At 47.0% G+C, this 23,719-nt stretch overlaps 1 protein-coding gene across 2 annotated transcripts in view; it reads right to left on the bottom strand.

The window, feature by feature from the left end:
• Positions 1 to 23,719, bottom strand: part of LOC146830013 (GTPase IMAP family member 8-like) — a 448,734-nt gene that overhangs the window by 98,987 nt on the left and 326,028 nt on the right. The window contains exon 1 of one of the 2 annotated variants that reach the window (XM_085604249.1): positions 21,335 to 21,389. The exons of the other annotated variant lie outside the window; for it this stretch is intronic. Within the exon in view, the coding sequence (XP_085460375.1) occupies positions 21,335 to 21,389 (55 nt within the window). Of the gene's footprint in view, positions 1 to 21,334; positions 21,390 to 23,719 lie in introns of those variants that run through there. 2 annotated transcript variants of the gene reach the window in all.

The following is a 23,719-nucleotide window of genomic DNA, read 5'->3' as shown; positions in this document are numbered from 1 at the left end:
TGATTTGGCCCATACTGAGGCCTCTGGGGGGCTCCCCAGGGGCAAGAAGACCAGTAAGCGCTCCCACTCCCCATCAACGTTGAGGGCGTCGACGGCGACGTCGAGGAGGATGACCACCGTCTGCTCGCCGTCTCCCCAGGGCTCTGGGGAGAAGCGGCGTCGACGATCGCCGTCGAGGGACCTGAATAGGCCGCCGTCGACTACATCGGCGTTGTCGGCGACGACGCCGTCGTCGGCTTCGTCCAGCGGTCGGCATCGAGAGAAGACCCGGCATCGGCGTTCGCCGTCGAGGGATCGCAGCTCGCCGTCGATGAAGAGGAGAAGGAGATCGACGTCGAGATGTTTGAGGTCGCCGTCGAGGCGAAGGTCGCCGTCGAGGCGAAGGTCGCCGTCGAGGCGGAGGTCGCCGTCGAGGCGAAGGTCGCCGTCGAGGCGAAGGTCGACGCCGAGGAGAAGATCGCCGTTGAGGCACAGGTCGCCGTCGAGGCACAGGTCGCCGTCGAGGCACAGGTCGTCGTCGAGGCACAGGTCGACGTCGAGGAGAAGATCGACGTCGAGGAAGAGAGAGTCGCCGGGATCGGTGTACTCGGTGGTGTATACTCCGCCTCGGATGCCTCCGTCGCCTCCGCCTTTCCCACCGCCGCCTCCGCTGCCTCCACCGCCTCAACCACCGCCACCGCCTCCACCAACGTCTCCTCCTCCGTCACCGCCACCTCCACCACCGCGGCCGCGGCCGCTGCCTCCGCCACCCCAGCCTCTGTCGCTGCCACGCACTCCTGTGGGACCGCCGCCGGTTCCCCCGAGGTCGGTTTCCCTTCCGCGATACCCGACTCCGCCGCAGGGGACCCCGAAGCCACGACGCCCACGGTCGCCTGGACCAGCGAGACCGGCGGACAGGCCTAAGCCGAAGAGGTCGCGCTCCCGCTCTCACAGGAGGAGACGATCGCGGAGCCGCGGGCGGTCCTCGTCGGACTCAAGACGACGCCGCAGGAGGTATAGGTACAGGTCGCGCACGCGCTCCTCGGACAGAGACCTTCCCCCGACGCTGTCGGACTCCCCGGGGACTAGGGTGTCTCCGGTGGACGACTTGGTCTCGTTCCAAGAGGTGCTGTTGCGAGGGGCTGCAAAGTTGAATATCACGGTGACGGTTCCAACACCCACGACGTCCGTGATATTTGAGACGCTTCATAAAAGACACTTGTCTCGCCCCCTCCTGCCTCTCGTACCTGGACTGGTGGAACCAGCCTTGGAACTGTTCCTCACTCCCGCGACGACGAAGGCCGCTCCGTCCAGGCTCATGAAGAAGTATAGGGCCCCGGAGTCGGATCCGTCCTTTTTGAGAGTGGACCCGAAGCCGGATTCGGTTATCGTGACGGCGGCGAGAAAACAACATGCGACCGCCCCGGCCTCCACAGTTCCACCGGACAAAGAAAGCCGCTGGCTGGACTCTGCGGGCAGGAAGGTGTGTGGTACCGCCGCCACCACCATGAAGGCGGCGAGTGCAGGGGCGTTGTTGGGCCGTTACGACCGGGCCCTGTGGGAATCCCTGCAGCAATATGCGGACCTCCTGCCACGAGACAAGAAGGAGGACTTCTTGGAGACGGTGCGCGAAGGCATGCTGGTTTCTAACCAACCGATCAGCGCAGCGGCGGATGTATCGCTATTGGCCGCCCACGCCTACTGTCATGGCGTCCACCAGCGGCGCCATTCGTGGTTGCGCCTGACGTCCCTCAAGCCAGAGGCGCAGCAAAGAGTGGCCAACCTGCCCTTCTCGGGGGAAACCCTGTTCGGGAAGCATGCGGACGATGAGATGGCATGAAGGCTGAGGCGGAAACCCTGACGGCCGTCGGGTTGGAGAAGGCCGAGAAAAAGAAACGCCCGTTCCAGAGGAGGTTCGGGTCGTCGGGCCGAGGGCGTTGGCAGGGCTCGGGACAGCAGCAGCCACAACAGCAGCAGTTCCGCAAGCCCTTCCAGAAGCGCCAGAGGGGTAGAGGAGGCCAGCAGGCGACTACCACAAACAAGGGCCCGGCCGGGTCTCGGCCCTGAGCAGCTACTTCCCCCTCAACCGTTACCCACTCCAGTGGGGGGAAGCATTCAATTTTTTCCGGCAGAGTGGAGAAAAATTACTCAGGACAAGTGGGTGCTGAATATTGTTTGCAATGGATACAGTCTTCGGTTTATCAGCCCGCCTCCAGCGATTCCGCCGGTCAGCTCTCGATTCCAGCTGAGGGAGCTCCAGGCGGAGGCAGACATCTTGTTGAGAAAAAAGGCGGTAGAAGAGGTACCTTTGTCTCAAAGGGGAAGAGGACTGTACTCTCGGTTTTTCCTCATTCGCAAGAAGGACAAGAACGAGTTCAGGCCTATTCTGGATTTGCGACAAGCAAACAAGTGGATTCGCAGAGAGAAGTTTCGCATGCTATCGTTGCACCAGATTTACCCTCAGCTGCAACGGGGAGACTGGCTCTGTGCCATAGATCTACAGGATGCATACTTCCATGTGCCCATAGCACGGAAGCACAGGAAGTTCCTGCGATTCCAAGTCGGCACCAATCACTATCAATACACAGTACTGCCATTCGGGCTAAAGTCTGCGCCCAGGACCTTTTCGAAGTGCATGGCGGAGGTGGCGGCACACCTGCGGAGGAACAAGGTGTTTGTCTACCCGTATCTGGACGATTGGCTGATCAAGGCATCATCCTTCGAGGAAGCGCAAGAACACTTCCGATGGACGTGCGAGCTCTTGAACAAGCTGGGGTTACACGTCAACATGTCCAAATCGGTCCCGACTCCGGTACAGTGCATACAGTACCTGGGGGCCTCCATCGATACGCGGTCAGCAAGCGTGTCTCCTTCGGAGGAGAGACGGTTATCACTCCTTCGGAAGGCTCAGGACCTCAGGACTGCTCCATCGACGACTGTGAGGAAGGTGTCTTCTCTACTGGGATCGATGGCCTCCTGTATCTTCCTCACTCCGCACGCACGGCTACACATGCGACCACTGCAGGAGTGCTTGGAGGATCAGTGGGATCAGAGGACAGGCTCTTGGGACGACAAGATACGACTGTCTCTGCATGCTCTTCAGTCTCTGAAGTGGTGGTGTTCGGCGGAAAACCTCCTCAAGGGGGTTCCCTTCCACAAGGACATTCCCACGACGAATGTGGTGACGGATGCTTCTCTCCAGGACTGGGGAGCGCATTCCGGGGACCTGCAGATTCAAGGGAAGTGGTCTCCTTTGGAATCGACGTACCACATCAATTTCCTGGAACTCAGATCTGTCTTCCTGGCACTGAAGGCCTTCCTTCCGTCCTTCCAGACCAACTCGCTGCTGATACAGACGGACAATACAACCACGATGTATTACCTCAACAAGCAGGGGGGGTCGAGATCGCGCACTCTGTCGCAGGAGGCGCAGGCGATCTGGCGCTGGCTGCTGGCCCGAGGACTGACGATTACGGCCACGCATCTGCCAGGGGTGCAGAATGCTCAGGCGGACGCCTTGAGCAGGCTGATTCAGGAAAACCACGAATGGGTCATAAACGATGAAGTACTAGGAGAAGTCTTCGCAAGGTGGGGGACTCCAGACGTAGATCTGTTCGCCACCGCCGAAAACAGCAAATGCCGAGACTTCGCATCCAGGTACTACCAGCGGGGGACGCTGGGGAATGCGCTATGGATCGATTGGTCGAACAGCTTTCTGTACGCTTTTCCACCCATTCCCCTGATTCCGGCGGTGCTCATCAAGCTGTCCCAGTCCAGGGCGCGGATGATCCTGATCGCCCCGGAGTGGCCCAGGCAGTGGTGGTTCACGGACCTTCTACACCGGTCTTTCCTTCCTCACATGCGGTTGCCGTGCAGGCCGGACCTTCTCACGAAGTTCGGGGGGCGGATGGTGCACCCCAACCTCTCGTCTTTGAGTTTGGCGGCATGGCTCCTGAAATAGTGCAATATGGCCATCTGAATCTACCAGACGATTGTATGGACATTCTGAAGGAGTCTAAGCGACCTTCCACTAGGACATCCTATGCTTACAAGTGGAAGAGGTTCTGTATCTGGTGTAAGTCCAAGAACTTTGATCCGACAACATGTAAGGAAGATGTCATCCTTCCATACCTTTTACATATGGCGCAGTCTGGCCTTAATTTCCATTCCATTAAGGTTCATCTGGCTGCTTTGACTGCTTACAGGAAGTGCCCTTCACAGACTTCCTTCTTTCAGATCCCTGTGGTCAAGGATTTTTTGGAAGGCTTGAAGAAGGTGTTTCCTCCTGTCAGACTTCCCTCGCCTTCTTGGGACCTGAATGTGGTGCTGTCCAGACTGATGAGGGAGCCTTTTGAACCTATTCACAAGGCTTCATTGCAGCACCTATCCTGGAAGGCGGCGTTCCTAGTGGCCATTATATCGGCCCACAGGGTGAGTGAACTTCAGGCATTATGTTGTCAAGAACCTTATACTGTGTTTCATGCTGCTAAGGTTGTGATGCGTACTCACCCTAAGTTTCTTCCTAAGGTTATCTCTGACTTTCATGTCAATCAGACCATAACTTTACCTACGTTCTTTCAGAATCCCTCTTCGCCAGCGGAAAGGTCTCTCCATTCCCTGGATGTTCGGAGGGTGTTGAAATTTTATTTGGATAAGACCAAGGATATTCGTAGGTCTGACCAATTGTTTGTTAATTATGGCTCAGTCAGGACTGGTCTTGCGACCTCTAAGCAGTCCATCTCTCGGTGGATTGTGTCCTGCATACAGTTGTGTTATCAAAAGGCTAATAAGACCTTAGGGGGTAAACCTAAGGCTCATTACACCAGGGGCAAAGCTGCCACGACGGCTTTGCTGCGTAATGTTCCGATTGCGGAAATCTGCAAGGCGGCCACTTGGAAGTCGGTCCATACCTTTGCTGCGCATTACTGTCTGGACGCGGATGCCAGGGCAGATGCTCAGGTTGGGAAATTTGTTCGCACAGTAGTGGTGGTGTCTTGTGGGTTCTCCACCGCTTTTGTTGTGTGGGGATGGGCTTGCCCTTCTATTCACTAGATTATGACTATACACAGAGATCCCCTACTACAGAAGGAGTAGTTTCTTTTCTGTAACTCCAGTTCTGTAGCAGGGGTATCTCTGTTATAGTCATAAGCGCCCGCCCTCCTCCCCGGTGGATAGATACCTATTCATAGGTAGAATGCTACAGGTCTGGCGTGCTACGCCTTCAAAAAGAACTGAAAGTAAATGGGACCTGCTGGGCATTCTGGGATACTGGGGAAAGTTCTGGAAATCTGGAAAGTTTTCTTAAAGGCACAGTATCCTGTTTTAAGCCACATAATTCTATTCTATTCTATAGTTTTGGTAGAGCGCGACAGCTGCCCCAGCAATGAGGCGTCCCGGCGCTAGAAACCCAAACCCAAGTCTGAGAGGAGAGCAGGACTAGGGGGGTTACAGGCAAGGGAATAGAAACATTTTCACAGCCTTCCGGAATGCTGGTAGGCTGTCTATAGAACGGATATGTTGTGGCAGGTCATTCCACAGCTTGGCTCCGAGGAACCTAAAGGAGCGGCCGCCCATGCGGCTGAGTTTTATTCGAGGAACGCAAAGAAGATTTCGGTTGGAGGATCTGAGGATCCGTGTCGGGACGTAGGGAGTGAGGAGGGGTTGAAGCAAGGGAGGGGTGTTGAGTCTGAGAATTTTGAAGGACATAACAAGGGTCTTGAATTTGATTCTAGAATCAACGGGTAGCCAGTGTAGTCTTTTGATGGTCGCTCTGGCTGAGCATCTACGGGGGAGACCGACCAGAGTTCTAGCCGCGGAGTTCTGCACACGTTGGAGACGTGCTATCTCACATTTGTTGGCACCAAGAAGGAGTACATTGGCGTAATCTAGTCGCGAGAGGATGGTGGCTTGAATAATTAGTTGTCGGGTTTTGGCGTTGAAAAAGCCTAGAATGTGGCTGAGGCTTCTTAGTAGGCCAATGCAGGTGCCGGCCACTTTCTTGGTGTGGGACCGGAAGTTGAGTGAGTCGTCCATCCAGACGCCTAGGTTTTTCACTAGTTTTTTTGGGGGGGGGATGGTGCCCAGGGAAGACGGCCACCAGTGTTCATTCCAAAGGTTGGTGTTATTTCCCAGGAGAAGAACCTCTGTCTTTCCGCCGTTAAGCTGGAGACAGTTCATGGTCATCCACTGGGCAACTGCAGAAAGTCCGTTTTTGAAATTAGAGGAAAGGTTGGAAGGACCTTCTGAGAGAGCGATGGCCAGCTGTGTATCATCGGCGTATGATACTATTGTCAATCCCCATTCTTTGGCCACTGCCGCCAAAGGCTGGACATAGAGATTGAAAAGGGATGGGCTCAGTGTAGAGCCCTGCGGGACTCCCTGTGTAATGGGGTGGGGTTTGGATAGGAAGGGAGGGGCGGAGACTCGAAAGGATCTGTTTTCGAGGAAAGATCTGAACCAGTTCAAGGCATGATCAGTTATTCCAGAGGCCTCCAAACGATTGAGAAGGATGGTATGGGATACCGTGTCAAAGGCCGCGCTAAGATCCAGAAGGATCAGCGCAGCGCTTTGACCGGCATCTAAGATCGTTCGGAGGTGCTCTGTGGTGGTTAAGAGAGCAGATTCAGTGCTATGACCTGGTCTAAACCCGTTTTGCGTTGGGTCAAGGATGTTGTTTTTGACCAAGTGCTGGGACAGGGAGCTGTTGATATGAGCTTCAGCGAGTTTAGACGGCCATGGGAGCAGGGAGATAGGACGAAAGTTCTCCGGTTTAGATGGGTCTAGAGTGGGTTTCTTGATGATGGGCGAAACCCAAGCTTGCTTCCAGACTGAAGGTACGCACGCTGAAGTAAAGGAGAGGTTCAAAATGGCGGTAAGTGTTGGTAGAAAGAAGTTGAGTGACTCCAGGAATTGGGCCGGGCGCATAGGGTCTGCGGGGGAACCAGATTTGATCTTTTTGCATAATCTGAGGAGGATATCATCGGTGATTTCTGGGATGTGCGTCATGTTCGAGTAATTGGGGGAGGAGGAAGTGCTGGTAGTGCTAGAGACGGGCTGAGGGAAGGAGGTGTAAATCTTCCGTATTTTATCGACGAAAAAACTGGCGAGGTCTTCGCACTGCTGCTCGGAGGAGATAGTAGGGAGGGGGGCTTTGCTGCTCTGCAGTTCTTGTACTAGTTTGAAGATTTCTTTAGCAGGGATGGGGCTAGAGTCGATCTTGTCGGCGTAGAAGGCGGAACGTGCCGCACGGATGGCTTTGTGATACTGTGGTAAATATTTTAATTACCGGTACTATTTTTGATGCGGAAAATTAATAAGAATAACTCAGTAAAATAAGAGGCAGAATCCGTGGTATTAGAGGTTCGGAACGGGCTTTATTCCTTATACAATTCGAATTGTAGTCCTCATATTCCATCACCACGGAGGTTCAGGAAGTGAAGGGCAATACATTATTGACAGGTAATCATTTTTATAGAAAAGGCATTACAGTGAAACAGATGCAGGAGGCGTAACAGCTGATAAAACAGATAAAGATATGCGTACGTAACTAAAATAGGCGTAAGTAGGCGTAACTAGAAAACGTCAGCTTACATGATGTCACAAATGGGTGGATCCATGAAAGAATTTCGCAATGTCAGCAGAAATATTTGGCAGAGATGCGCGCGCAGCCGCATGACGTATGATTGACGTGCAACTAGGGGGTGAAGGGGACTTGACATTTAGCTCTACATGTGGAGACAAAAGTCTGGGGGGTCAAGTCAACCTAATCCCAAATCATATCTAACATCCTATGTTTAAAGAACTATGTTATCCAAAAGGAAAGGTCTCTCGGACAAAATCTAGTCTATACTGACTGTGAGTGCGTGTACAAGCGCCTAAGTGTCTACATGAGATGCGAGGGTAGAAATCTTCCATAGTAGCAGGGCTATGAATTACTTGCATAAAGACAGAGAAGCCGGGCCCTTTGCTCGGTAGCTGGAAGGATGTTTACCTAAACTACTAGACAGGAATGCATTGGATGAGGAGCGGAGCAGATAATCTTGAAGGTGAAATACAGTTTTTGGCAGGCAGACAGGCCGAGTTAGGCACCGTTAGCCGCGCAGGGAGTAGGACAAAGTTCATGGATACAGATGCGAGCTCAGACTGGAGCTGTCAGAGGTAGAAAGCAGGGAAAGCTTGATGGCAGAAATCAGGGCCTACTCGCCTGGACTGTAAAATGGAGTAGATGAACCATATAAAGCCGGTGGCCTTTCATACTTAGGAATGGAATATCCGACCCATTCATGGCGGATCTGAAAGAGGACATGTTGACGGTGGACGCACATGTGTTTGCGTCTTCATAACTGGAACTGGAGGGAACATACATGTACTTGTAACTTATACATGGAGCCGTTGGGGTCTAAGATAGGGGACATAACTGGTCACAAAATTCAGATTTCCTCATTCCCTCCTTGTCCCCTACTGACCCTTAGGAGATATCAATCTTCATCAATCCATCGATCTGTTCATATAGCATCATTTGTTCTTCTTTCTTCTTCCGGGATCTTGAATGAAAACTTGGTGGTGGAATACACGATGTGGCACACAGACCACAAATCGCTGGTCCACATTGTAGGCATAAGCAGCAACTGAATAGTATGAGAAAGCCAATACCCAGGAAGGATAGGACCCTCCATCCCCAGGCTGACAACACACTCCAAAACCAACCGGACCAAGTCCAGGTGCCTGGATTCTGGTGTATCTGGCTTACAATCTTATGAAGGCGAGTTATAGCTTTATATACAGATGGCGAATTTTCTGGGATGAATACGCAGCAACTTGATCCGATGACCCTACAAGCTCCGCCCCTATCGGCCAGGATGACGTCAAGGACAAGACGATTTTGAAGAACAACAATCCGCATCGCAGACTGCTCCTCTGTTAAGTTGCCTAAGGCAGAAATAGTTTCATTCACTACGGCTTCAAGGGTCCTAGTTAATCTACGTATCAGCTTACTATTGGTGACTGTACCTATGTAGGGAAAGAGACCTTTATTAAAATCTGTATATTTTTCCCATGCCGTCTCAGTGTAATCGACAATTGGGAGATCTCTCCGTTCTCTATTGTGCACTAAATGAGTATTTCTGTGATAATCAGGAGGAGCTAGGAAAACAGGTGGCAGAAGGAATGCGATGTAACAGGTACCATCCCAATCTAAAGGCAGACGTATATATGCAGTCTGACCACATACGAAGTAGGAATGGCGAGAAGCTCTAAATGTGGATTTGCCTTGATCACTGAATTCTATTACAGTGGTACATTTACTATGGCCCATATGTATTGAACCATTCTTTTTTACACACAATTCACCTTTGACTGGAAATACTGACATAGCGGGCAAAATTGGTGCAGCTTCGGATTCTACATTCAGGATCATGAGATTAAGCGTAAAATTACCTAATCCATATACTTCATTTTCTAGATCAGTTCCTGTTCTTTTGGGAAGTCCCTCCTTGTTAGGGTAGCAGACTTTGAGTAAAACTAGGTTCAGGTTTCCCCATACCCAATTGTCTTGATAAACTACTGAGTTTGAATCTAAGGAATTAATTAAACTAAACCATGCTCCACAGGAGCCATTGTGTGTGAACGGATATGGAAAGAGAGGCAGAATTCCCTTATAATTCTGATAGGGAGAGAGTCGGCCACATATCCAACAATTGGTAGCATTGCTAGTCTGATGGGAATGATGTAACATACTAATGAAAGTGTTATTGCGCAGCGCAAATCTATAGGACAACTCATGCGGGGGTAATTCACTAAAGGAATGTTCAGCAGTAACATTGTAAGCATGTTTAGGAATAGGATAATATATGTGCAACAGTATGCTTGCAGTGATGATCAGAAGACTTAAGAAAAACAAAATTAATAATGTCACTGTGCAATGACTACGCAGTGATTTACAGTACGCATGCTTTTTCAACTGCATCTTTCGATTTCTTTCTCTATTCAGGTCTAGGGGATACATGTCAGAGACAAATTCAACCGATTCACCTTGGAGAGGTCTGACTTGCTAGACCTTAATTTCAGTTTATACAGTTCTTTATCCGGCGGTTCAACCAAAGGGAGCTTTGAATCAATCGGTGAAGAAACGCAAGGTGTAACGTTCACGTCAGATGGTAGTCCATGAAATTTCTTGATATGGCTCGAATGTAACCATCCTTTCCGACCTTCGATCTTCACGGCTGTCCTTGTAGTGAGCAGTACAAGTTGAGGCGATTTCCACCTAGGATCCAGCTGAGTCTTTCGGTCAAAATTTCGTACCAACACCAGGTCCCCGGGAACTACGTCATGGGGTTTCACCTCGGTGTTATCGGGAAAGGCTGCAGCTACCTGTGAACGACAAGATTGTAGTGCAGACATCAAGGAAGCCAGGTAATCTGTCAGCATATTACAGTCAACATCAGTTATTTTTCGAGGTATAGGCGTCCCCCACATATTTGGCGGTCTACCGAAGATCACCTCATACGGAGATAGCCCTGTTCGAGAGTGTGCTACCATTCTCATGTAAAAGAGTGCAACTGGTAAGGCTACTACCCAATCGACACCTTTCTCTCTACATATTTTTGACAATCTAATTTTCAGAGTTTGATTATGTCGTTCCACGAGACCTGCTGCCTCGGGGTGTCGGACACAGTGAAATTTCCATTGATAGCCTAACAAAAGTGAAACGTGTTTCATCAGTTCGGATGAGAACGGCTGGCCGTTATCTGAGTAGACAACACGTGGCAAACCATACCGTGGGAAGAATTCTCGAACTAACTGTTTGGCAGTAGTCGGGGCAGTGTAATCTGAAACCGGGTAGGCTTCGGTCCAACGGGAAAGAGCACAGACAACTACGAGAACATATTTGAATCCTCGACATCGTTCCATCTGGATATAATCCATCTGGAGGACTTCAAAAGGGTGATCAGGAGGCTGAAATCCACCCTGTTCTACGGGAATGCTTTTACCTGGGTTAAACTGACAACATATCATACAGGTACGGACTTTCTGTTTAGCTGTTGCTCGCAAATGTTTGTTGAACCAAATGTGTTGAATGCTGTCTAGCATAGCTTTCTCTCCTAGGTGCGCTGGACTATGAATTGTATTAATGATAACTTGGACCATAGAGTCAGGAAGAAACCATACAGATTTTTCCTTCGTCATCCATCCTTGATCCGTTTGGATCCCTCCTAATTCAGTCCATTTCTTTATTTCATCTGGTGTAGCATGTGTCTGTATGTCGATTACGTCAAGAGCGGGATCCTTAACTGTCATGCAATGTGTTGGTGTCGGAACTATTGTCTTTGTCATGTCAGTTGTGTGAGTTTGAGCAGTCTGTTTAGCTGTTCTGTCAGCTAGATCATTGCCTTGAGAAATGATATCAGTAACTTTCGTATGAGCTTTACATTTCATAATCGATATCGCAGTGGGTAGATGTATTGCATCTAATAAGGCATGAATGAGAGGTCCGTGCTGAATGTGGGCACCGTGAGAAGTTAAATAACCTCTCTCTCGCCACAGCACGCAGAAGTCATGTACAACTCCGAATGCATAACGTGAATCTGTGTATATGTTGACTTTCTTATTTGTGGCTTGAATACACGCTTGTGTCAGAGCGATGAGCTCTGCTGCTTGAGCTGACAAGGTATTTATGCAATTTGTTTCGATGACTTCATTGTCTGTTGTGACTGCATACGCGGCCACTAACTCTCCTGTACTTGTTCTCATGCATGATCCATCTACATACAACGTCAGGTCTGGATCTGACAATGGGACATCTGTCAAGTCTTGTCTGGGTTTCGTCGTGATAGTAATAACTTCACTACAATAATGTGCTAGCGGGTCTGTTCCGTTTACTGGCAAAAGTGTGGCAGGATTTAATGTACTACAACGTCTGATTTCTATGTGTGGCTGAAACAATGTCAATTCATAACCGGTAAGTCTTGCTATAGTCAAGTGTTGTGTTTGCGTTCGGTTCAAAAGAACCTCTACTGCATGGGGTACTTGTACTGTCAATGGATGTCCTAACACTATGGCATCGCTTTGTCTGATTGCTAAAGCTGTCGCTGCCACTGATTTCAGGCACGCAGGCAGAGCCTGAGCTACGGGATCTAATGTACTAGAAAAATAAGCACATGGTTTGTGTGATCCTGCTTGTTCCTGTGTGAGTACTGACAAGGCAGTACCTTCGCGTTCTGTAACAAAGAGTGTAACATGTTTACTGTAACATGGTGTTGCTAAAACAGGTGCTTGACATAAAGCTTTCTTTAAGCTTTCAAAGGCTTGTGTATGTTCCTGAGTCCAAGGGAGGACAGTCGATGTGGCCGCCTCCTGTGTTGTCAACTGAATGAGTGGTTTTGCTAGAAATGCATATTGAGGGATCCACTGCCTACAGTATGAAGTGAGGCCTATAAAAGCCCGCACCTCCTTTTGTGTCTTGGGTATTGGCATGTTATCAATTAACTGGATGCGGTCAGGTGTAAGCTGTCTTCCCTCCTTGGACAGCGAGTGCCCAAGATAAACAACTTGCTGGACACAGAATTGCAGCTTAGAAGGGGACACCTTGTGCCCCTTTTCGGCCAGAAATTGTAAAACCGTCAGTGATGCTTTTTCACATTCAGGTTCGCTTCGAGCGGTGATCAGCAGATCATCGACATATTGAAGCAAGGCAGTGTTAACTGGCAAGTGGATACTGTCAAGTTCTCGTTTTAGTGCTTGGCTATAGATGCTGGGGCTTTCTGTGAATCCTTGAGGTGCGCGTGTGAATTTAAAGCTTCGTCCATTTAAACTAAATCCGAACAAGTATTGGCTTTCCGGATCTATTGGGACGCTGAAAAAGGCATTCTTGGGATCAATTACAGTAAAGAATGTTGCTTCGGAATCAATGGCTGTCAGTAATGACGAAATGTCTGGGACTACGGGGTATTGTGGTACAATGCATTTATTTAATTCGCGCAGGTCAATAACCAATCGGTATACTGGCGGGGCTTTTGGATCAGTTCGTTTAAGAATCGGAATTATCGGGGAATTACATACATTGGAGTCGGTTTCCACGACCACTCCTTGGGCAATAAGCTCGTCAATGATTTGCAGTAAAGCCACTACAGCATCTGGAGGTAACTTGTATTGTCGCATTCGTGGTAGTACCACTCCTGTCTTTAATGTGACTCGATATGGTGTAATATTCATGCAACCAACATCAGTGGGGCCTTGTGCCCATAAGTGTGTAGGTAAATTCTGCAGTCGGTGATCCATGTCTCGGGACACATAGTGCCCTTTGAAATCACGTAAAAACAATCTTACTCCTTCCGGAGAACAACATATTATAGCTCCTAGAGCTTTCAATGTTTTTATACCTAACAAGTTTTCTGGACATGATTTAGTAAGTAATAAATCTGTGGTTCGTGTCAAGGGACCAATCGTAAGTGGAAGAGGTTGTGATACTTCATTAATGATAGGTTTTCCTGAAAAGCCAAGGGAAATATTCTGTGAGCCTGAGAGGGGTGCCCCTGGAACTTCACTACGTTTTATTGTTGTTCTGCTTGCCCCTGTATCTCCGCTTTCTGGTACTCCATGGCTCTGTTAATACTTTCAGGATCTCGCCCTGACTGGACAAAATGATATATATTTTCTAAATGTGTAGTCATTCCTGGTAGCTTCGCTAAATACATTGCAGCTCGTCGGATACGTAATGATGCCAGCAGCATTTCGTCTTCTTTGCCGGGCACAGGATCATATCTACAGTCTATTAGAAGTTCTTTAAGCATGTCAGGGGTTGGTAGTTTGGGTGTACGTTGGTGTGCTAATTCTTTAAAGGAAAATTTATTTAATCTGGGTGGCGTAGAATAAATGTCTGTCGTACCTCCTGTAGCACCGTCTGGGGTGCTGGACGTGAAAGGATTTGGTGAACGTGAGACAGCAACCGTAGTTGCAGGAAAAACTGTAGAAACAGATGTGCTTGTCGGAACTTGTGTCGGGGTTTGTTGTTGTGGAGGTACAGACGAAGGATCTTGGCGTTGAACACCATCGGCAAGCGGTCTATGTGGTGCGGTGTTAACATACTCGGGAGCTGCGTCATCTAAATAAGAGGAAAGGAAAACATCTTCTGCGGTTCTGGGATGCCCTTTGGGATGTGTTTTTATCGGAAACAATGGGGGTGACAAGTCTTTTGGTATCTCCGGAGTAGCCTTAGGTAACCCTTCGGCCAGAAGAGGATACATACCATTCATAAGGGCATTTCTTTGTCTATCTACTTGTTCTGATTTTACTCGGGTACCTTCTTCAATTAATATATTTTCTCGGACTTTATTTGAATTCTCCTTACTTTTCTCTTCCTGTCTGAGCGCTTTTTCTGTACGTCTATATGATTCTTTACGCCATAATTCAATGGCATCTTTCTGTGATTGTCTAACTTTCTTTTTCCATAATTCTTCTTCTACTTTCATAATGCAATCTGCATCCCAGGTCCCAGCTGCGGGCCACCTCTGACTTTCTGGTAATTCCTTGGTGTAGTCTACCCATAAATCAAGAAATAACACGGCGTCTAGGCCATGTTTATGATACATGAAGTACCCTGGAGTGTCCCTAGGAGGAATGGGAACAGCTTCTTCGAGTACCCCTTTTCTAGTTTTGATCTGTCTTAATTTCGAAAAGAGCGGCATGTTGAGAACTGGTCTGATACCTAAACTTGAACACACTTAATACAATAAACACAATAATGAACAGTCATTCACACCACAATATGCAGAACGTATTAAAAACATTTAACATTTTAACGTTTAACATACAACAATGATAATAACAATGGCCATTAGGGAACTAGTTACTTAGCATAATACTCGGTACTAACTAGGTGATTCTGAATTATATACTAGACATACTAGATATACTGCTAAACAGTACAGATACACTGCTGAAACAGTGCAGACCGGATTTGTGTACCCAAACCCGTCTTGACCGGCACAACCTATGTGCACGTCAGAACGCCTCCCCAGCAATGGTACTCACCGGGTAGCTCGGAACGGAAGGCCTCGGAACTGAACTGAACTGAACTGGACCGGACTGGACTCGACTCGGAACTTAGGAACTTCGGAACCTGGTGGGCCTCTGTATACCTCGGATCTTGCTCTCTCAGCTAGGCTCTGGTCGGGATACTTCGCACTTCTCACCGCCTCGTCTGGGTGTTGATCGCAGCCTCAGTTACCCCCGCTTGGCAGGAGGGAGATACAGGAAATCCTGCGGGTACGCGTTGTTGTCCGTCCAGCTGTGGCAGGAGACCGGGCCTGCAACGCACCTCCGGCGCGTGAGATGAGAAAGTGTCCCTATTCGGGCGCCAATTATGTGGTAAATATTTAATTACCGGTACTATTTTTGATGCGGAAAATTAATAAGAATAACTCAGTAAAATAAGAGGCAGAATCCGTGGTATTAGAGGTTCGGAACGGGCTTTATTCCTTATACAATTCGAATTGTAGTCCTCATATTCCATCACCACGGAGGTTCAGGAAGTGAAGGGCAATACATTATTGACAGGTAATCATTTTTATAGAAAAGGCATTACAGTGAAACAGATGCAGGAGGCGTAACAGCTGATAAAACAGATAAAGATATGCGTACGTAACTAAAATAGGCGTAACTAGGCGTAACTAGAAAACGTCAGCTTACATGATGTCACAAATGGGTGGATCCATGAAAGAATTTCGCAATGTCAGCAGAAATATTTGGCAGAGATGCGCGCGCAGCCGCATGACGTATGATTGATGTGCAACTAGGGGGTGAAGGGGACTTGACATTTAGCTCTACATGTGGAGACAAAAGTCTGGGGGGTCAAGTCAACCTAATCCCAAATCATATCTAACATCCTATGTTTAAAGAACTATGTTATCCAAAAGGAAAGGTCTCTCGGACAAAATCTAGTCTATACTGACTGTGAGTGCGTGTACAAGCGCCTAAGTGTCTACATGAGATGCGAGGGTAGAAATCTTCCATAGTAGCAGGGCTATGAATTACTTGCATAAAGACAGAGAAGCCGGGCCCTTTGCTCGGTAGCTGGAAGGATGTTTACCTAAACTACTAGACAGGAAAACATTGGATGAGGAGCGGAGCAGATAATCTTGAAGGTGAAATACAGTTTTTGGCAGGCAGACAGGCCGAGTCAGGCACCGTTAGCCGCGCAGGGAGTAGGACAAAGTTCATGGATACAGATGCGAGCTCAGACTGGAGCTGTCAGAGGTAGAAAGCAGGGAAAGCTTGATGGCAGAAATCAGGGCCTACTCACCTGGACTGTAAAATGGAGTAGATGAACCATATAAAGCCGGTGGCCTTTCATACTTAGGAATGGAATATCCGACCCATTCATGGCGGATCTGAAAGAGGACATGTTGACGGTGGACGCACATGTGTTTGCGTCTTCATAACTGGAACTGGAGGGAACATACATGTACTTGTAACTTATACATGGAGCCGTTGGGGTCTAAGATAGGGGACATAACTGGTCACAAAATTCAGATTTCCTCAATACGTTTTCTGGAAACCTAGATATTTTGCTTTGTCTTCTAAGTTGTAGTCTCTGCGCCAAAGGCGTTCTGCCTTTTTGCATTCTTTGCGTAGATTTTTAAGGATATCGTTGTACCAGGGATTAGATGGAGAATTGCGGCCTTTGGCCCATTTAGCTGGAATGAGACTGTCTAGTCCACCCGTGATCCATTCTTCAAATGCGCTATAGTTAACGTTGATATCGGAATGGGTGTCCAGGTGGAAGTCCCCTAAGGTCGTAAGCAGGTCGTTAGGAGATAGTTTATGCCATGACCTTTTTAATCGGCGAGTCGAGGCCGTGTTGTGTCTGTTTTTCCTAACCGGAATGGCCACTTTGATAAGAAAGTGGTCTGTCCATCCCATTGGTAAGGGTGGCTCTGAAGTAAGTTTCTCTAGGTTTGAGAACACTGGGTCTAGGATGTGGCCGGCTAAGTGGGTTGGAGTGGAGATGAAGGAGTTGAGTTGCAGTGCAGAGAGATCTGCAAGGAGCGTTTTGATCGTGGGGTCATTTAGCTGGTCGAAATGAAGATTAAGATCTCCCAGAATTGTGAAGTTGGAGTATTTCGTTATTAAGGAAGTTGTTGTCTCGAGGAGGGCCTCGATGAATTTTGAGGTAGGGCCAGGTGGGCGATAGATGTAGAGACCCGACACCGTGAAGTTAGAATTTATGGTGAGTTTAAAATGGGCGCATTCGGAGTTAGGCAATTCTTCCTTAACAAATGTACAAGAATATATTTTTTTATAGATTATGGCGATACCACCTCCTCTTCCATCTCTGTTAATGGTTGACATCAGATAGTCGTCTGGTAGCGTGAGGTTGGGGATGGTGGAAGTACCGTCCCATAACCAAGTTTCACTTAGGAAGAGGATATCTGGATTTTCCTCTAGGATGAGTGTGATAACCTCAGGGTGATGTTTGGCTAGTGATCTCACGTTGAGGTGGAGTATCGAGACGACGGTGTTATTTTCCGGAGCTAGGAGCTGTTGGATGGGGTGGGGTTCAGTCGTAGTGAAAGTGCAGGTTTGGCATTGTAGGCAGGTGCGGCCGGGTCTACCTACAATGTTGGCACAAGACCGTCCAGGGTTCAGTCCAAGTAGTCGCTCTCTGTCATAGGAAAGGAGTGGTGACGAGATTAGACCAGGGGGACTGGCGAGAGGCGATGACTTGGCGATGACGGGCGCAGACGGGCTTGCCTTAGGCGCGCCTTCGGCGCGCAAACGGCGCTCCCGCTGCGCTCATCCGCTGCGCTTCCTGTACTGGCACATATCTAGGTAAGGAAGGGGGTGTGGCCTGAAAGGGGGCTGAGTCAGCGCGCACACCTGGGATGATGGCGGCAGCTGAGAAGCGCGAGGTAAGGCGTGGCAGCTCTCAAATCAGCTGTGCGCCGAGGGCAGAGGAAGCGCTTGGGTGCGTGTTATCTAAAAACACAAAACAACAGTGACACCACACAGAAAAACGAAATTAGCAGTTTTTAAAACAGAACAATCATAAGAGTACCTCCAGCTCCCGGCTTCCGCCTCAGGACTGGGTCATAGGTTTGTCTGAGATCGCCAGGAATCGGCGGTTTAAATACAGGCAGCAGGGGGCGTGGCCTGAAAGGGGGCGGAGTCAGCGCGCACACTTGGGATGATGGCGGCAGCTGAGAAGCGCGAGGTAAGGCGTGGCAGCTCTCAAATCAGCTGTGCGCCGAGGGCAGAGGAAGCGCTTGGGTGCGTGTTATTTAAAAACACAAAACAACAGTGACACCACACAGAAAAACGAAATTAGCAGTTTTTAAAACAGAACAATCATAAGAGTACCTCCAGCTCCCGGCTTCCGCCTCAGGACTGGGTCATAGGTTTGTCTGAGATCGCCAGGAATCGGCGGTTTAAATACAGGCAGCAGGGGGCGTGGCCTGAAAGGGGGCGGAGTCAGCGCGCACACCTGGGATGATGGCGGCAGCTGAGAAGCGCGAGGTAAGGCGTGGCAGCTCTCAAATCAGCTGTGCGCCGAGGGCAGAGGAAGCTCTTGGGTGCGTGTTATTTAAAAACACAAAACAACAGTGACACCGCACAGAAAAACGAAATTAGCAGTTTTTAAAACAGAACAATCATAAGAGTACCTCCAGCTCCCGGCTTCCGCCTCAGGACTGGGTCATAGGTTTGTCTGAGATCGCCAGGAATCGGCGGTTTAAATACAGGCAGCAGGGGGCGTGGCCTGAAAGGGGGCGGAGTCAGCGCGCACACCTGGGATGATGGCGGCAGCTGAGAAGCGCGAGGTAAGGCGTGGCAGCTCTCAAATCAGCTGTGCGCCGAGGGCAGAGGAAGCGCTTGGGTGCGTGTTATTTAAAAACACAAAACAACAGTGACACCACACAGAAAAACGAAATTAGCAGTTTTTAAAACAGAACAATCATAAGAGTACCTCCAGCTCCCGGCTTCCGCCTCAGGACTGGGTCATAGGTTTGTCCTATGGGGCTTGTCTGTCCTCTCCTTCCTCTCTATCATTCCAGAGGCTTTTGCTGGTAGAGGCAGGGTTTTTTCCCTTGGGGAGAAAAGCTAGACAGGCAGTGCTGTTGTGGATTTTGGTGGAATTCTAGTTGAAGTACTGGACAGTGTAGCCTGTGGGTATAGGCTGCATTATCTGTCTTTAATTTAAATTCTCTCTTAAAGGTGTATGCAGGTCTGCATGATTTGTCACCTTTAGAGATTATTTTTTATTGCTCCGGGGTCCACGCACATGGGCGGGACTATTCACTAGATTATGACTATAACAGAGATACCCCTACTACAGAACTGGAGTTACAGAAAAGAAACTACTCCATATATATATATATATATATATATATATATATATATATATATATATTACCTACTGGCGATAGCCAGTAGGTAGTTATAGTTAGGACCACGTTTCCATAGGAAAACCTCAACATTCTATTTTGAATAACTTTGGCGCCGGTTGACGAATCCTCGCGAATTTCTCAAAATAGGTGGGGCGCTACGCTCCGCTCCTACCCTGAAAGTCTCGGGGGGATCCGTCAAGCGGGGGCTGAGATAAAAGGGGGGTCCCAAAACGCGTTTTTCCCATGCATTTTTCCATAGGACCTTTAGAACGAGCTACAGCCCGAACGGCTGAACAGAATTACTCAAAATTTGGCAGAGAGGTAGTCCCTAGGTCAAGGAAGTGCCTTTTGTAGGTTTGGTGTAAATCTGTTCAGTAGATTCTGAGAAAATAGCCTTTAAATCAATATATATATCTGAGCCAGCTTACGGTACGCTTACCGTACGCTTACGGTAAGCGTACGGTGGCGTGCGCGAGCGCGATTCTGATTGGCTCTTAGATCTTAGTAAACATTCGAATCGGCCGAAACCAGGAAGCGGCGGCCGCCATTTTGTCTCTCGCACTGAGTGTTGTTTATCAAACATGATGGCCAAAAACATGTTACGGGGCTGTTTTGACAACTCCCTCCCACATAGTCATGTTGAGGGAGTCCCCAAACATCCCCCAAGTGCAAAAACGGTTTTATTTTTTTTTCTGCAATTTCGCGGGGTACGCTTACCGTACGCTTACCGTAAGCGTACGGTAAAAAAAAAATAAAAAAAAAACACTATCCACACTTACCCCACCCCCTGTGCTTTTGGTGGCCGAAGGCCACCAAATGTACAGGGCTTATGTTAAGGGCAAAAAACACTATCCACACTTACCCCACCCCCTGTGCTTTTGGTGGACGAAGGCCACCAAATGTGCTGGGCTTATTGCAATGGAAAAAAACACTATCCACACTTACCCCACCCCCTGTGCTTTTGGTGGCCGTAGGCCACCAAATGTACAGGGCTTATTATAAGGGAAAAAAACTTAGCATTTAAAAAACCGTACTAATTCACTGAAAAAACCATAGGTTTCACACACGTTATAGTTAGGAATTAGCATTTAAAAAACCTTGCAAATTCACTGAAAAAACCATAGGTTTCACACATGTTATAGTTAGTGGAAATTTTACTGATAAAAAACCAATGAAATTCCCCCGTTATAGTTAGTGCAGGCAACTATAACTCACGCGACTGCAATCCTCTGCTGATGACATATGTGTCTTTATGAAAAAAAAATATTTGTAATATATGTATAGCTAAAAATGTATGGAAGAAGACATGGGCAAATAAGTGTCTAAATACAGTATTAGCATCAGCAGAGGATTGCAGTCGCGTGAGTTATAGTTGCCTGCACTAACTATAACGGGGGAATTTCATTGGTTTTTTTATCAGTAAAATTTCCACTAACTATAACATGTGTGAAACCTATGGTTTTTTCAGTGAATATATATATATATATATAATCCCCAAGATACATAAAAATGCAACTACACCACCATTTCGACCAATTGTTTCTACCATAAATTCATAAATTCAATACATGAACCATTTGGGAAATACATTGATAAACACCTGCAACCAATAGTTCAACAAATGTCCACTTACATCAAGGACACCACCAACTTATTAAACATCCTGGAAGAATACAAACCGCACTTCACAAGAGAAATGATTCTGTATACCATTGACATCAAGTCACTTTACACTTCAATTCCCCATGAATTGGGGTTATCAGCAGTAGAGTCTTTTCTTGTACAGACGGATCAAGATGAAGACCTTAAAGTATTTCTGATGGAATTACTACATTTCACGCTATTTCACAGTTATTTTAAATGGCAAGAACAATTCTTTACTCAATGTTCGGGAACGTCCATGGGAAATTGTGCTGCACCAGCTTACACCAACATTTTCATGCACAGATTCGAACTTGACCATCTGTTAAACCAACCTGATAGGAATCTGAAGCTCATCATGTACAAACAGTACATTGACGACATTTTCATTCTCTGGAGAGGAACAGAAAGAGAACTTACAGTCGCAATTGAAAAACTCAACCATGTAAATGAAAGAATCAGTTTTACATCCACCATTAATAAGCATGAAATATCCTACTTGGATGTACTAGTGATGAATAACAATGGAACAATAACCACCAGAGTACACACAAAATCTACTGACCGGAATAATTTTTTGCACTATACTAGTTTTCATCAGCCTTCATTGAAGAAGCACCTATCATTCTCTCAGTTGTTACGCATCCGAAGATTAACATAAACGGAACAATTCTACTCAGAACACACAGCTACAACAATAAAAAAAATTAAAGAAAGAGGATACTCAGATGATATCTTAAATATCGCAAAAGATCGAGTCCAAATTTTGGAACGCAAAACATTGCTAGCACACACACAAAAAAATGTTGAACAAAGACAGGTTTTCGTCTCCAAATTCTCTACAAGAAGCCAGAAAATTAAAAAAGCCATATTGAAACACTAGCCACTATTAACAACTGAAGATGATTTTCAAGGGATTTTTTCCCAGCAACCAAGATTTGCTTATGCACGTACAAGATCCTAAAAGGAATTATTACAAGAAAAACGAGACATTACAACAACAAGCCATCGAGGAACATTACCATGTCACAATTGCGGCAATTGCAACACCATAATTAGGGGAAACCAAATACTGCACCCAACAAAGGGAACTTCCATTAAATTGAAGGTAACGGGTGCCTGTGCCAGTAGCAATCTTATATATTTATTGAAATGTCCATGTGGACAAGCATATGTGGGAAAAACTCAAAGGAAAATTAAAACACGTATCATAGAACATAAGAGCAATATACGTATAAAGAACACAAAATCCACAGTGGTAACCCACTTCAATTCACATAACCATAACCCCAGTCAACTCCATTTCTGTATATTGGAAAATGTCCCAATCCTCCAAGGCAGAGACAATTCCCAACACTTATTGAGAAGGGAGACGTTTTGGATAAACCACCTAAATGCACTACATCCAAAAGGATTAAATCAACGTTTGGAACTCCGCTGTTTCCTATAGGTTTCGTTATGAAAATCACAAACATGCACGCACACCAGCGTGTATGGAGAATTGAATGACCCGAACTTATTGCTACACATTGGACATATATGATTCGTATGAACTTTTTGTTTAAAGACCACATTTATTATTTAAACTTTACTGAAATTCATTTTTACAAAAAAGAATGATTGTCTATAACTACAGGAAGGCATTAAATTCCTCAAGTCATATGACACGTAGACCTTTGGATATTGTTTACAAAATGCTTTGTGTGACATTGTGTAAAACATTACAGTAACATGAGTCCAGATTATCAAATATTAAGGAGAGTCATAACACGGTTATACGTGATCTGTATCATACAGTTGCTTCATCGACATTGTTTACCTGCACAGAAGTAGTGACATTTGTCTTTATTATAAAGGTCACCTCACATGATAACACGGTAACATACATCTCGTTTACATTACGTTTCTTTATTCCATCAGCGAAACTAATCTTCCTTGTTTTTGTTTACAAATACGGTTCTATACTCGGATATTCCACATACGTTTTGATTTTTTTTTCCTTTTTTTTTAAACTTTATTGACACCTTCAATTTTTACATCGCGATTTATTTACTTGTGAAAGACCGTTGTTTTAAACATCTATCACGAAGATTAACCTTGTAGAATTCTACAAACCGTATATTCAGCTGATGTTTTTCATTTATACATCATCTGTTCACCCCAATGCATTATCATTGACTTCGATAGTCTTTTTACTGTCAGTCATGAACTCATGACTCGCACTTCCACCTTTTTAAACAACACACCACCGCTTCATCTATTTTGTTTGTAACCAGGTGAAAGGATCTCAGCGTACGAGCATATTTTACCACAAATGGTGAGCGCAAGTGCAAGAGTTGCTTATAATCGTTTTTCTTTTGGATACACAGCAAATTCATAGATTTGTAACGTTATGCTCCTTTGCAGGTTCCAATATTTCTACAGGTTTAATCGTAAGTTGGGTTTTATTTGATTTTCATCACGTACACCTTTTGTTAAAATAGAATTCGGCCGACCAGCACACCCGTTTCACACTTGTATCGTTCTTTTTCATTCACAGACACTAATTAATGCGTATGGAACGTAATATGGACCAGTAAGTTGCTTCATCTTCCCGCCGGAACGGATTCTTAAATCCGTATTTCGTGTACTTATGGTATCATTCACCCTCACGATTAAGTCACTAATTTTTGCACTACGTACACAAATGGAATGGATCAGTAGCATTAGCACTTGCCAAA

Source organism: Triturus cristatus, chromosome 5_1 (genome assembly GCF_964204655.1).
Source record: "Triturus cristatus chromosome 5_1, aTriCri1.1, whole genome shotgun sequence".
NCBI classification, from domain to species: Eukaryota; Metazoa; Chordata; class Amphibia; order Caudata; family Salamandridae; genus Triturus; species Triturus cristatus.
Note: the sequence above shows the minus strand (reverse complement) of the source record. Positions and strands in the feature narration are given on the sequence as shown.